The sequence below is a fragment of the Vipera ursinii genome (genome assembly GCF_947247035.1).
Source record: "Vipera ursinii genome assembly, chromosome: 5".
In the NCBI taxonomy this organism is placed as follows: Eukaryota; Metazoa; Chordata; class Lepidosauria; order Squamata; family Viperidae; genus Vipera; species Vipera ursinii.
In genome coordinates, this window is record NC_139518.1 from 52513178 (window position 1) to 52528917 (window position 15740).

At 37.0% G+C, this 15740-nt stretch overlaps 1 protein-coding gene across 1 annotated transcript in view; it reads left to right on the forward strand.

The window, feature by feature from the left end:
- Positions 1 to 1422: 1422 nt before the first annotated feature.
- Positions 1423 to 15740, forward strand: part of ACSL5 (acyl-CoA synthetase long chain family member 5) — a 28948-nt gene continuing 14630 nt past the window's right edge. The window contains exons 1-6 of the mRNA XM_083363777.1: positions 1423 to 1463; positions 10035 to 10223; positions 10513 to 10621; positions 12243 to 12307; positions 12389 to 12490; positions 13516 to 13615. Of these exons, the coding sequence (XP_083219903.1) occupies positions 10068 to 10223; positions 10513 to 10621; positions 12243 to 12307; positions 12389 to 12490; positions 13516 to 13615 (532 nt within the window). The 5' untranslated portion in view covers positions 1423 to 1463; positions 10035 to 10067. The remainder of the gene's footprint in view (positions 1464 to 10034; positions 10224 to 10512; positions 10622 to 12242; positions 12308 to 12388; positions 12491 to 13515; positions 13616 to 15740) is intronic.

The window sequence follows — 15740 nt, forward strand, 5'->3', positions numbered from 1 at the left end:
ATGGCAATGCAAATAATTAATCTTATAGCTGAAGGTAATTATTATCATCATTTCCTTTTTCCCCTTTTCAGGTTACTGTTAAGTAAATGATCATGCACCTTTGCAGAATCTCTTTTAGGCCTTATATCTACAGTGGTCAAAGCTAATTCAATTTTATAGTACAGTTTAAATGGCATAAATTAGATCACTGCTTTCAGCAACTGAGATCTTGATAGAAGGGGAAAAAAGGTAACTTCTTAATAAAAAAATAACCCTTGTACGCTCCAAAGTAGTTTTTCTGGGTTGTGAATTGTTGTTTTATTTCATTGTTGGTATTAGTGTGCTCCTGTCAAAAGTACAGTAATGCATTATGACCATAATTAGGATTCCCAATCCTTGTAGAAAAAAAGATTTTTTGCTTCCAACCAAAGTGTAAAAAATCTGAACATGCATATATTCTTCTAAACTCATTTCCATGATGCCATAATTTGCCCTTTTAAAATATAACTAGGCATCTAATTAAGCAACTATCAATTTCTACTTTTTGATTTTGCACATCAAGTTTTGTGTATTTTGGATTTGCCAGCACTGATCATCCTTTTTCCTAATAGCTTGGTAGGGAAATGTTGACCGGATTTGTACTTCACTCTGTGCTAAAATGTAATTTAATTTTGATTTTCCATAATGTACAAATGTATTGTTGTGATTTATAACACTAATGCATGATTTAGTTAGATGTGCTGATCATATTGGTTAAGCCAAAAGGCCATGGTGAACAAATAATAGCTTAGCTTGAAGCCAGGTTTTAGGAGATAATGACAGGATAAATTTTATTTTCAATATGTTCATATGTTCCTATCTCAAATACAAGAGCAGAGTCATTGGAACATGAGATCAAGTGAAGATCTTATGTTCACCTTAATTCAACATAGCTTTAATTAAATACTTATTAAACATAAACTGATATAAATTATGTTATGTAAAAAATAAAACTATGACAACTCACTGTTAAACACAACATGATTAACCTCTGAGTAAATACTAATAAAGTAGGGTGTTTCACAGCTAAAATAAAATTTTAGGATTTTAAGTACCCAATTCAGAACAGTTCACATTCAGCATTGTTTTCCTTATGAAGACTGAATTTTTTAATGAAAAAAGTGGGGATAAAAGTTTACATTTATAGAGCAACTGATTTCATTTTCTGACACTTTTTACCTAAATATGGGTATTAGAATTCTTCACTTTCTGGTACATTACAGAGAACAGAAGACAGTTTAATATTACATATTTGCAGAAATCAGCCCTACAAAAGTATTGCTCATCAGATGTGTAAATACTGTAACCTTAAGAACTGCTGGTCACTTCCTCATCCAGAGGTCTGCCTTTTATTGCAGCTGTTTTCAGCACTTCCTTAATGTAACTATTATTTAAGGATACGAGATCCAGTCTGCAGTCAGCTTATAGAGAATAGTGTCAGTTTGGTAAGTGAAGTTTAATTTGATATTTGTGAATGTTGGTATAGGCAGACTATTTTTTTCTCAAACATGTACACATGAAGTGACATTTCTGGAAGATTATGTAGTGTCAGAAGTAGCTAGTTTCTAATTGTATATATCTAGTAACTTTGGTGAGAATATAATTTAAAACTCTTGCTTTTATTTTTATCACAGCTTTCTTTAATTTGGGCTATATGTAAATATTAAGCAAGGTTTGTTTTAACCTTATGTTCAATAAGCGATTATTATTTGGTTTATATACAAAGCTAAATCATACAATACAGTTAATTGGACTGGATGATTAACTCATCATACTAACTCCACCCCAAACTTTGTGAAAACTTAACATGATTTGTTAACTCAATATAGTGTCTGGTTGGATTAGTTGCCAAATTCTCACTTCATGCTAAGCAATAATTTTGTTTGGTTTTGACTTTAATTTAGTTCTTCAAGGTGTAACTATATGAGGTCTTGACTGGGAAGAAACATCCTACAAACTACAAAAGAAGTGGGGGTTCATTTATATGAAATCTACACTTTTCCACCTTTTCCCTGTTGGGTGTTTGTCTAGTCTCCGAGAGAGAACAACAGATTAAAGTTTTTGTTGCTTTTAATGACTATTGCTCAATGGCATAGTGAAGCTTTAATGCTTCTTTAGTTCCAGCTGGGAAGGAAGGTAATATAAACAAAATGGAGAGTAGCACAAGTTCATGTAAGTACTATATTTGGTTTAGTATGAATGATCTTTCATTTTGGAGGCTATCTGGAATTCATTGCTTTTAGTAAATTAAGTTTCTTATCCTTTGTTTGCATATTGTGCTGAAGCCATTGTTGTGTAGTGAGTTCTTTGCTGGTAATAAGCGAGACAAGAGGTTGCAAAAGGAGCATTGCTTTATTGAGGCAAACATCAACATTGCTTTATTGAGGCAAACAGAAACAGAACTGAAACAGAGGCTTTTGTGCAGCTACTTATACAGTTGGCCACTAGGTGGTGGCCAATAGGTTTAAAGGAATTCATTCCCACCCCAAATCATCCAATGATCTTCTTGGAGACAGCCAGTCTGGCTATTCAGTGACCGTTACACAGACACACCAATTGAGCAACCTTAAGCAGCATTCAAACAGACACGTGAAACAGTTCAAATAAAATCCCAATACATTACAGCCATGATGAAATTGACTTAGTTTTGGCTTAAAAAATATTTGAATCCAATAACGCTGCCTTCAATAACCCATGATTAAAACAAATCATGATTTAGCACTCTGTAATTCAAAGTGATGATGGATGATTCTCAGGATTGAGAAGTGCTTGCCTTTGTAGTTCCTAATGAAATAGCATTCCACCTAAAATATATGTGTAGTTACAGGTACTTTTAAATTCATTCTTCTCAAAAGTGGCTTGTTTGGCTTTAGTAACATGATAGTTTTCCTATTAAGAAACCCTTTTGTACAAATCAATTTGTACTAATCTATGCCCTAATGTTAACTACAAACTCCTAATTTTTCCACAGGACTCTTTTGTAAGTAAAATCTGCTAAATTACTTTGAGCAGCAATAGTTAGCTTCCTATCATTTTATTGCTTCCAGACAGGTCTTAAGACACTCTTAAAATATTGTTAGACATTGTTCCCATATTTCATCTTCCCATCATTGAGATTATTTTCAAATCCAATAGAACTATTAGTTCATTTGCCAACAAATTGTTTTAATAATTGTTTTTCTTAAAAGAAGAACTATTAGTTCATTTGCCAACAAATTGTTTTAATAATTGTTTTTCTTAAAAGAAGAAAAATTCTTTGAATGAGTCTTAGTTAATAATAAATAATCTGTGCTTTAAGACCTAAATGATAAGAGTAGTTGTAATTCACAACACCATGAACTTTGGAATTCCTCTTGCAATAATCGCCTTTCTGTTTACTGATAAATGGATCAGAAGGGCTTCGTGTACTAATGAGCACTTTTGAAAATGTTAATAAATTAGTAATGTATACACTAAAGGGCAAAAGTCACAGTTTACAGAATCTTATGCAATGACTAAACCTCTTCCTTATCACTTGAAACTGTTTAAACGTAGGACATTCCTTGGCTTGAAAGTAGTCCCCAGATGCAGAACTTTAGTTTTCTTTCACTTAATTCTATCTTATTAATTTTAGCTATTAATTTTGGCTAATTTTAGCTACAGACTATTCAAGCCTGTCTGGATCTTTTCAATCTAAATTATCAACCCCATCCTTACTTTTCTGTCATTTGCAAACTTTAACCTCTATTTCTTCATGCAAGTCACTGATAAAAATAGTGAATAGGTTCAGACTCACTCAAGTGTTTTCTTCCACATGGATGTGGAAACCTTAATCAATTTTCTTTGGATGTAGTAATTTTGTTCAAACTATTAGTAATCTCCTATAGCCTGTAACTTATTATTTCATAAATGAGAATATTATGAGCACTCTTTTAGAGATTCTGCTGAGGCCTATCACCCTATGATAGTTTCAAGATCATCCATCGCTTGTATGGCAAGGAATGTCCCAAGTTTAAACAGTTTCAAGTGATAAAGAAGAAGTTTAGTCATTACAAAAGATTCTGTAAACTGGATAATGAAATGTCTGTAAGAAAACAACCAAGCGCAGAGAGTACCAAAGACCCTTTATTTCAACCCTGAGCTACAAATATTCTCCTTTATTGGATTTTTTCCCCCTATTTTATTTTTAAATTGAAGGTGGTGGGGTTTGAATTAGGCATACTAAACATTCCATTGAAGAACATGTGAACTTTTATAGTTCTTTGATGAATAGCTACTAAATATTTCTCACATACAGTATATCTTACATCTTATACATGAAGAATGGACTGTATTCCACAATATTAATTGTAATCCAGAAGGTTATTTGTGTGTATGCCCATGATAGGGATGTAATTACTGGGATCAAAGGAAACTGGAGTGCAAAAATTATCTTTGGTGATAACTTATTGATATGCTTTATCAAATTAGTCAGGTTAGAAATTGTTAGGGTTTTTTTCTGAATGTGACTGGGATTTATTTTTTTGAATGGGGGAAAGAGATCAAAACCCTTTTTGTATTGCTTCCACCATTAGGGTTTTTTGTCATTTAGATTTCCACTATTATTATTGCGAGTTGTGTCATACTATTAAATTGAAAGCTAGTTTGTCTAGACCACGGTTGTCAAACTCGCCACGTCACATGACATGTCGTGACGTATCACAACTCTTTTTGCATTGCTAGCAATGGGATGCGCGCTGCAGGCCGGCAGTTTGACACCCCTGGTCTAGACCAGTAGAGGAAGCTAATTATCATTCCATCTACCTCAAGAGGGAAATCTTCTTGTATAATTAATTTTAACAAGCTTTACTGCTAGGATGTGATCTAACACTTGTTGCTCTCCTGGAAAATATTTGATTCTTTTTTTTTTCTTTCATTCAATCGGATTGTTGACACTGCATGGAAAAAAAAATCCCTGCAGTTTTCTTGGCAAGGTTTTTCAAGACATGGTTTGCCATTGCCTCCTTCTAATGACAGAGCGAAAGTGACTGGTCCAAAATCACCCAATTGGCTTTGTGCCTAAAGTGGCTCTAGATCTCCCAGTTTCTAGCTCGATGCCTTGAAAGAGCCAGTTGGTTCTATTTTGATTGAGTTTTCAGTTTGGGTAATGCCAGTTCCGTACATTTATTGCCAGTTATTTCCAAGGATTGAGCTATGTTGATATGCTAGTTATTTGGCTGTCAAGTTCATTGTTCACATTTATTCATAATAAAATTGTTTCACTTTAGAAATTGGAAGGGGGATTTTATCCATGAAAAACATTTATCCCCAATTTTGCATTGTGAATTACCCACTTTTACTAATAAAGCAAAATTGTTCTGAATCAGAATTCTAAAAACTTAAGGATTTGGGCATTGCAATTCTGAGCATAGGTCTGTATTTGCATACAGTCATCTACTTAAGGATAAAGCAGAACGTAGGTCAGGGGAAAATGAAACACAGAAATGACACATTTGAGTATGAAATAGCTGAGTTACAATCCATCAAGCAATTTGGCACCATTTCCTGTGTCATGAACTAGAACAAAGGACTTTTTTATTGCTAAATGTCATAATCAGGATGTAAGGATGTTTGGGTAATCCCAAACTAATTTTTGAACAACCATTGTTAAAGCCGATTTTCACTATAATATCTATATTTATTTCTTTTGACTTCTTTGACTTTACTATTCATGATTTCAAACACACACATGTACAGTAGGTACTGCAGATTCTAAGCCTGCAAACAAATGAATCTGAAAAAAATCCTGACTGAACTTTGGCCAATACAGTTGAGGTAGTAACAAGACTACTAAAATTTAATTTCTGTAAGTCTTAATAAAAGTACCTGTACCATCTCTCTACACTTTCGGAATTAAAAGACATGAAGTACTGTAAAACCTAGCCAATGAAAATTCCTCAGTTAAATGGATAAGTGGACTTAGTCCTAAACTTCTTAGTGGAATGTTAGCTTAAAATGAGCTAGTTTGAAAAAATGCCTGAAATATGTTTACTCCACATGTAAACAGGCCTCCAAATCGGTACTAAGTATATTCTGAGGCATAACTAAAAACAGCTGCCTGCAAGAAACGGAAAATCGGCTGCCTGCAAGAATGAAAGCCAGTTTCTAGCTTACAACATGTATTTTAGTTGTTTTAAAGTAAGCAATGATGAAGTATGAACACCTTTATTTTTAACATCTCACACTTGTTCTAGAATACATAAGTCAGGCACATATTATCACATTTGGTGGACATTTGATAAAGTAAAGAATTATTGGAAAAAGATACATACTTGGCTAGAAAAGATGTTGGGAGAATATGTAGATTTTAGAATATGTAGATTTTAAACCTGAACTTTTTCTACTAGGTATAATGCCAGAAGAGACTAACAAAGTCTATCTGGATCCGTACCAATCGGGTTTCAGGCCCGGGTACAGCACGGAGACGGCATTGGTCACGCTGGTGGATGATCTCTGGCGGGCTCGGGATAGGGGTTATTCCTCTGTCCTGGTCCTATTGGACCTCTCAGCAGCTTTTGATACCATTGACCATGGTATCTTGCTGCGACGTCTTCGGGGGTTGGGAGTGGGAGGCACTGTTTTACGGTGGTTCTCCTTCTACTTCTTGGGCCATTTGCAGATGGTGTTGGCAGGAGGACAGAGGTCAACCCCGAAGCCCCTTGATTGTGGGGTGCCTCAGGGGTCAGTCCTCTCTCCCCTCCTGTTCAACATCTATATGAAGCCACTGGGTGAGATCATACGCGGTTTTGGAGTGAGGTATCATCAATATGTTGATGATACCCAGCTTTTCATCTCCACTCTGAACCAACCCAGTGATGCCCTCAACGTGATGTCCCATTGCCTGGAAGTGGTACAAATCTGGATGGGGAAGAACAGGCTCCAGCTCAACCCAGCCAAGACCAAGTGGCTCTATGTGTTGGCATCTCGTGTTGTCCAAGATTTACCATCTTTGGTTATGGGGGGAGAGGTGTTGCCTCCCGTTGATAGGGCACGCAACTTAGGCGTCCTCCTGGATGCACGAGTCGACTTAGATTATCATTTAGGAGCCGTGGCCAGGGGGGCATTTGCCCAGGTTCGCCTGGTGCGCCAGTTGCGCCCCTATCTGGACCGAGATGCCTTACGCACAGTCACTCATGCACTCGTTACCTCCTGTATAGATTACTGTAACGCTCTCTACATGGGGCTGCCCTTGAAGACCACCAGGAGGCTTCAGCTGGTGCAGAATGCAGCTGCGCGGGTTGTGATGGGAGCATCCCGATACTCCCATATTACACCCCTCCTGCGTGAGCTGCATTGGTTGCCGCTTGTCCTCCAGGTGAGGTTCAAGGTGCTGGTTCTTACCCAGAAAGCCCTACATGGCTTAGGTCTGGGATACTTACAGGACCGTCTGCTGCCAGGAACGACTTCTCTCCGCCCAGTGTGCTCACACAGAGAGGGTCTCTTCAGGGTGCCGTTGGCTAGACAGTGTCAGCTGGTGACCCCCAGGGGGAGGGTCTTCTCTGTTGGGGCACCTGCCCTTTGGAATCAGCTCCGCCGAGAACTTCAGATGGCCCCAGATCTCCGGTCCTTTTGTCGTGACCTAAAGACGTATCTTTTCCAACTGGCTGACCTGGACTGAGGATGGGGTTTTTTTAATATTGTTTTAATTTTATTGGTTTTAGTAATTAATTATGGGGCTTTGTGATTTAATTCTTTTTTAATATTTGCATTACTGTTTTTTATAGCTGTTTTATTGTTGTGAGCCGCCCTGAGTCCTTCGGGAAATAGGGCGGCATATAAGTCCCATAAATAAATAAATAAATAAATTTGATTTTGCATGTCACAACAGCGGCAAGTATTTTATTTGCGCAATATTGAAAAAATGAAGGAATACCATCAGATGAAGAAATAATCAAAAAAATACTAGAATGTGCAGAGATGGACAGATTGACTATGAGACTGAAAAAAAAAGAAGAAACAGAATATTACCAAACTTGGGACTTACTTTATCAATGGCTAGAGGAAAAAATAAAGGATTAGGAATTAAATATGTATTAGTGAATGTAAACTCAGGCAGCACGTTGGTTGAAAAATTATTATTGTATGTATGGAAAAAAAATTAGTAAAAACTTTTTTTAAAAAAAAATACATTTTTCATGTAGAGGTTAAAAGGTAAGTATTTGCAATGTATTTATTTCTGAAATGTCTTTTGCATCCCTGTAATATTTTTTTTGCAAATTATTTTGTGTTTGAGCAGTAAAAATGGAAGATTTGGAATCACAAATATAAATGCTATTCATTTCTTTTGAGACATGAATTTTTGAAATTCTCCCTGAAAAGCTTTTGTGGACTTTAAAAATGAATCTTTTGAAATCCATAACATACAAATTTACTTTGCTTGGCATGACTGAAAATGTGAGAATGGAAACTGGATAACTTTTTGAAGGGATGTCTTGCAGAAGAAACTATATGGAAAGTTTTAAGCACTAGCTTAATTTATTATCTTTCATATTGGGTATGTCTAGTTGAATTGGGTATGTCTAGATTAATGAAGAGAAGGACTAGGGGTGACATGATAGCAGTGCTAAAATATCTCAGGTTGCCACAAAGAAGTCAAGCTATTCTCAAAAACACAGGCAGGACAAGGCAGGGCAAGAAGCAATGGATGGAAACTAATCAAGGATAGAAGCAGCCTAGAACTAAGGAGAAATTTCCTGAAGTTAGAACAGTTAATGAGTGGAACAACCTGCCTCCACAAGTTGTGAAAGCTCCAACACTGGAAGTTTTTAAGAAGAGACTGGATAACCATTTGTTTGAAATGGTATAAGGGAGACATGTCAAACTCGTGACATCACGTGATGTGCAACGTATCAGGACAGTTTTTCCATTGTTGGCAATGGGGTGGGTGTGGCTTCCAGATGACACATCCGGCCCACGGGCCAGCAGTTTGACACCCCTGGTATAGAGTTTCCTGCCTGACCAGGAAGTTGGACCTCCAGAAGACCTCCAAGGTCATTCCAACTATTATTATTATTATTATTATTATTATTATTATTATTATTATTATTATTATTATTCGCACAGTCACCCAGATGTTCAGACTGGATTTGGCATTTTTGTCTATCGAGTCTTTATGAAGGACCTGGGATAGGCAGATGTGGATTAATCATATTACAGATATTGTCGCAAGATTGAAACTGTTCCTAGTAAGGCTGCCTTTTGCAATTGACTGATGGTGAATTGGTCAATGCCAATGGTGTCCAAGTGGTGCTCCAGTTGTTTTGGAATTGCACCCAAGACACCTATTACTATTAGTACTACCCTTGTTTGCCTTTGCCACAGTTGTTCTATTTCAATTTGTAGTTCTTTATATTTTGTTTTCTTCTCCAGTTCTTTCTCTTCTATTCTGCTGTCTCCAGGCACTGCCACATCCACTATCCAGACTTTTTCTTTCTTTCTTTCTTCTCCTCTTCCTCCTCTTCCTCCTCCTCCTCCTCATTATTATTATTATTATTATTATTATTATTATTATTATTATTATTGTTGTTGTTGTTGTTGTTGTTGTTGTTGTTGTAAATAGCTATATTTTCTTATTCACTTTAATTTAGCTTAGCAAATAGTTATATGTGTATTTGTGAAATAGAATCAAGAGCTTACAGTAAGTATCAGGTCCTGAAGAACCATAGTTTCATGTTTGACCTGCCTTAACAGTACAGTCTGATTCTTAATTATTCTCTTAAATGTTTATTTTATTTTAATGGGATATAGGTAGGCAAAAGTAGGTAAAAATAACATCTACCAATCAGCTACATAATAGCTTTAGGCATGTTAACAAATAGTTAATTGAAAATGCACAGGGATCAATTTAAATGATTATCTATTACCTCCATTTTGGTCTCAGTAGCATGATGCATATTGAATATTTTCTGTGATCCTGATATGTTGGTGTTGATGATGTACTAGTTATTTTTGTTTAGGTTCAAACTCAGAAATAAGGCATATATTTTCTGATGTTGTAGGATTCAGCAGTCTGGCAGAAATAATTCATCAGAATGATTTGGCTACTTCAGCTGTTGTTTTCGCCGCTCCCAACTCCTGCTTTGATTGGTCTTATTACTTTTGGAACAACAATTTTTCTATGGTTGATAACAAAGCCCAAACCAATTTCAATACCTGTTGACCTCAGCAAACAATCTATCGGCACTGAGGTAAAAGAAATGCTGACTCTTTTTATAAGTGATTTTTTTTCTTCCTCCCCAGCCCAAATATGGTCTTTCCATTAAAACCCTTAGGCTTTTTCCAAGGAGGTAATCACAGCAGGGATTTAGTCTGGCACTGGCTATATTTTTACAAATTGGAATAGCTTATATTATCATAACATTTGGTAAGAGAAAATTGTCAACTAAATCAGAAAAACATGGACTCAGATTGGTTATGGGGTTGTGAAATGCATTCTCTATGGAGCTACACATTAATGGTAATGATTCCTTGATGTAGGGAGGAGGTAGAAGATCTGCACTTGTTCCTGAAGGACAGCTTGTGTCTTATTACTTTGAGGATGCAAAGACCTTATATGAAGGATTCAGAAGAGGACGCGCTGCATCAGGTGAGTGGGGAATTAGTCCAGAGAACATTAGTACATTCAAATCAAGTGATCATTGTTGTTTAGATGCTTTCTATCCTGATATTACAGGGACGCGGTGGCTCAGTGGGTTAGGACACTGAGGTTGTCGATCAGAAGGTCGGCAGTTTGGCGGGTCGAATCCCAAGTGCCGCGTAACAGAGTGAGCGCCTGTTACTCGTCCCAGCTTCTGCCTACCTAGCAGTTTGAAAGCACGTAAAAATGCAAGTAGAAAAATAGGGACCACTATGATGGGAAGGTAACAGCGTTCCGTGCGCCTTTGGCATCTAGTCATGCTGGCCACATGACCACAGAGACATCCTCGGACAAGCGCTGGCTCTTTGGCTTTGAAACGGAGATGAGCACTGGCCCCTAGAGTTGGAAATGACTAGCACGCATGTGCGGGGGAACCTTTACCTTTTTCTTTACCCTGATATTAATTTGAATGGTTGGCCTTGCATCCTACCACAGTTGAAATAAGTGCTATAGCACTTCTTCATTTTGTGGCATTTAGCCCTAAATAGTAAAATGAAATGCTTCCTTACTATTTCATTACTTAGACAAATCAAATTATATAGCAAGTCCATGATTAATCCTGCTAAAAGACATTATGAATCCCATTGTAGGAGAAATACCCCAACTAGGATTGTGAAATACTTTGAATTCAGAGGCAAAAAAAAGAGAGAGAATGGCTTTCAAGTGTGTGGACTGATATATAATATAATGCCCCATTTGCAACTTCCTAGATCAAATGCATATTATCCCAGAGAAAGATGCAACACATCTAAGAAGTTGCAGATGAGTACTATATGAGTATAGTATGCTCTCCATACTCCAAAGCATCTTTTTTTGCCTTTGAATCTGAAACACAACACAGATCTGAAGGAGGATTAATTAATTAAATATTTCCCTGATTTTAACTGTCCATGCACATAGCTCAAGATGCTTTTTTGACTTATGGTAGGTAATGAGCAGAACAAACATATGTAGCATCTTTCCTGTTCCATGTCTCCTTTATTTATTCCACTTTTATTATTTTTACAAATAATTCAAGGTAACAAACATCCAGCACATCTTACTCATCAAGTTTTCCCCACAACAACCCTGTGAGGTGAGATGGGCTGAGAATCAGTGATTGGCCCAAAGTCACCCAAATGGCTTAAGCCATGAAAGTCTAATGAGAATAGCTCATCACAGTTAATTTATTTCTTTGGCATCATTTCACTGGCCAATGAATACTCAGTGTTGCACTTCTGTACTTAAATAAATCAAAATACAAAGCTTCAGTTACTTCCATACTGTTTATTCTCTCTCAATTAACTGTGACACTGAACAATACTACAGAAAAGCTATTGAAATATTTCTATAAGTAATGGTTCTTGAAATGTCTTTATATTTTTTTAAAAAGTGTCTAATCAACATTCAAACAGGGTAAAATAGAATTCCTTGAATGGAAATACATTCCTGTACATTTAAAACTTGCACTTTAAAACCATTGTTTAGCAGCTACTATGTATGAAATTTTATTGAAAATTCCATTAAATTAAGCACACTGACATTCAATAATTTTCAGAATTCCCCTAAGCACACATTTTTCTTTTTGCAGAAAATGGTCCTTGTTTAGGATATCGAAAACCAAAGCAACCGTACCAGTGGATTTCTTATCAACAGGTTGGTTCTAGGGAAATGTGCATGAAGAATCCAAACATTTTGCAAATATGAAGAACAATAAATTTTCACTTCTGTCTATAGGTCCTGGATAGAGCTGAATATTTGGGATCAGGCCTTTTGTACAAAGGATGCAAACCTTCATCGAATCAATTCATTGGCATCTTTGCTCAGAATAGGCCAGAGGTACCTTATTGAACTATAATAAACAGTTATCTAAACTGATTAATTTAATTACAGGTAGTCCTCAATTTAATAGCTACAATTGGGACTGAAATTTCAGTTGGTAAGTGATGTGGTCATTTAGCAGAAAAAAGCGCTACAAAATTATTTAACAGCATGACTGGGTCCAATTTTACGACCATTTTACCATGGTCATTAAGTGGATCATGCAGTCAGTAAGTGAATGTGGCTTCCTTAATTTACTTTGCTTATTGGAAGACATCTAGGAAGGTCACAAATTACAATCATATGACTGCACAATACTGTAACCATCATAAATGTTAGCCAATTGCCAAGCACTCACAATGGGTAGCACAATAGTTGTAATATTGAGGATAGGTGATAAATTACTTTTTCTCAGGTTGTCATAACTTTGAACTGTTGCTAAACAAATGTTTGTAAGTTGAGGACTACCTGTACAATATACAGAGGGGGAGGGGCTAAGTAAACTGGATAGAAAACACAACTAGATGTACTAATTCTACTATATTGTAAGGCTACATTAAGAGAATATTGGCAAGACAAAAAGTACAGTCTTCCTGCTATCAATTTTAACTGCTTGATCCATTATTGCAGGTCCTTCTTAAGTTTCTTTTTCTAATCATTAAGCCACTGGTGACTCCTGCCACTGTTATTTTCTAGGCAGCAGCATGTCTTTCCCTCACTCCCCTGGGTCAACCACACATTAAATGATAACTAATATATAGGATTTTCTTTCCCTACTATGTTTGAATTGCTATTTTTTAGTGTTGGATAAAATAAGCCAAGTGGCATTGGAATTCTGGGCTACTTAATTTGATAGAATTAATATGTGTTGTACACAAGATATATTATGTTCTGATTACAGTGCTGAAGCTATTGGATACTTTAATGATTAGCAGTTAGTTCAAGTATAAAAACCATAATGAAAATGTTACTTAGTACTCTGACAGGAGAATGATCAGCCTGCATGTAGAATGATATGGGTTTTTTTCTGTATTCCTACATAGTGGATCATCTCAGAGCTTGCCTGCTACACTTACTCAATGATAGTAGTTCCCCTTTATGATACTTTGGGTTCAGAAGCAATTGCGTACATTGTCAATAAAGGTAAGACTTTTCCTCTTTGAATGGGGATTCATTCATTCATGGAGAAAATGGAGAAATGGAAACATTTGATTGCTGATCTTACAATTCATCGAGTTTCTCCAAGTGTTTTTAATTCCAACTATCTATATATTCATTTATTAAATTTATACCAGGCCCCTCTACAAGAGTTTAAAGTGGTGTCTATGTGCTGCCATCTTCCTTTCTTCCCACAACAATACTGTAAAGTATGTAGAGCTGGGAGACACTGGTTTAGAGTCACCTAATGAACTTCCATAGCTGACAATGGATGGCAATCTTGGTTTCCAGGATTCTATGCCTTAACCCAGGGCTTTTCAACCAGTGGTACGGGTACCACCTGTGGTACATTGGCACCTGGCAGGTGGTACGCGACCATCCTAGAAAAGTGGTAGCAGGGGAGGGGAATGAGCTGAACCGGTGGCAGCACCGCACAAGCCTGAGCGAGAGATGGCTGGAGCTGCAGGGTTGTCAGGGCTCAGCGGAAGCGCCAGGATTGGCACTTCTTTGGGGCTGTCAGGCTCAGTGGAAGCACCAGGATCAGCACCAGGCTCCAGCTGGAGCTCAACACTGATCCTGGCCCTTCTGAACCCAGAAGAAGCACCGATCAGCTGGAATGTTGCAGCATCTCCAGGGTCTTGTGATTTACATTCAGATGCTTGGCAACTGATTCATATTTATGATGGTAACAGTCTCCCAGGGTCATGTGAAGTGACCAAAACCTGCTGCAACCACCCAGCAGAGGGGGTGGAATAAAAACCAAACACCCACCCCACCCCATCCCCGCTGCCAATCCTCAACAGAAATGCTCACAACAATGAAAACCTCGGACAGGAGGAAGAACGCTGCTGGGCAGGCAGGCAGGTGTCTTGCTCGGCTGTGGCTTGGGGGGCACTTTTTTCAGTGCCATTGTAACTTTGAACAGTCATTAAGTGAACTGTTGTAAGTCGAGGACTACTTGTACTTCATCACCTTTTTCCTTTTTTTTTTTTTGGTCATCAAGTTGACATCTTACTAGGTGACTGGTGGTACTCAGATGTTGCCATATCCTAAAAGTGGTACAATGGGTGAAAAGGTTGAAAAGCCCTGCCTTAACCAGTACTCCCCACAATTTAACTTTTTTGCATAAGTAAATCATGCTCTGGAAAACTACTCCAGATTCATTGGTTTATTTATTACTTGGGCAATGATATCTTTTAATATCAGTCCTGCTCAGCATGTTAGAAATAAGGCTTTTAGTAACCAAATCTGTGGAATAACAGCAAAAATATTAGATTATAGAACTTCATTGAGCTTAGTAAATTCAGCATCACAATAGCAGAAAGTAAAGTAAAACTAATTGGCTCTTTAATTTCAGTAATTAGATGGCCAACAATGCTTGTGAAAAAAGTGGTTGAATCACAACTTAGCAATAAAGCTTGTTATGGTTAATTATAGAGAAAAGGTTCTCTTGGGATAAATATATTGATAATGGGCTTCCTTTGCTAGTCTTGACAAGTGGCCTCTACCTAATTACTTGGTACAAGCTTCAGAACATCACACAATGGTAGCCTGATGGTCCTTTCATAAAGCTATATAGCAGGAATAGTTAATATTTGGAGATAATACTGGATGATCTTTCTCTGTTTCTCTCTCTCCCTCGCTATTTTCCTATATTAGACCAATCTAGGAGGGAATCTTGATAATGGTTTTTTTGAGAAAGATTTGTCACTGCTACTAGCACAGTGCTCTTAAAACAATATTTTGGGGCACTTGAACGCATGTTTTGTTCTCTATATTTGGGAGGAATGATGGAATGAATATAGATTAGGACTAGTCAAATCCAAAGTTAAGAACTAGGCAAATCAAGTCATGTAGCCTTGAGTGTCCTTTTTGATGTCCCTTTATACTATCCAAAATGGGCTGCCAAATCCTGAGAGCAGAAGCTACAAAACAAAGTCTATCCAAATGAGTTATTGAAACTGTAACAGAGAAAATAGTTATATTACCTAATAAGATACTGTTGACAAAAACATCAAGGCGAAGCATTCTAGTAAGCAAAATCTCTCCTTGTGTAATGTATTTCTTCATCTCCCACCTTCAAATTAAATGTAACATTCTAACTGTATTC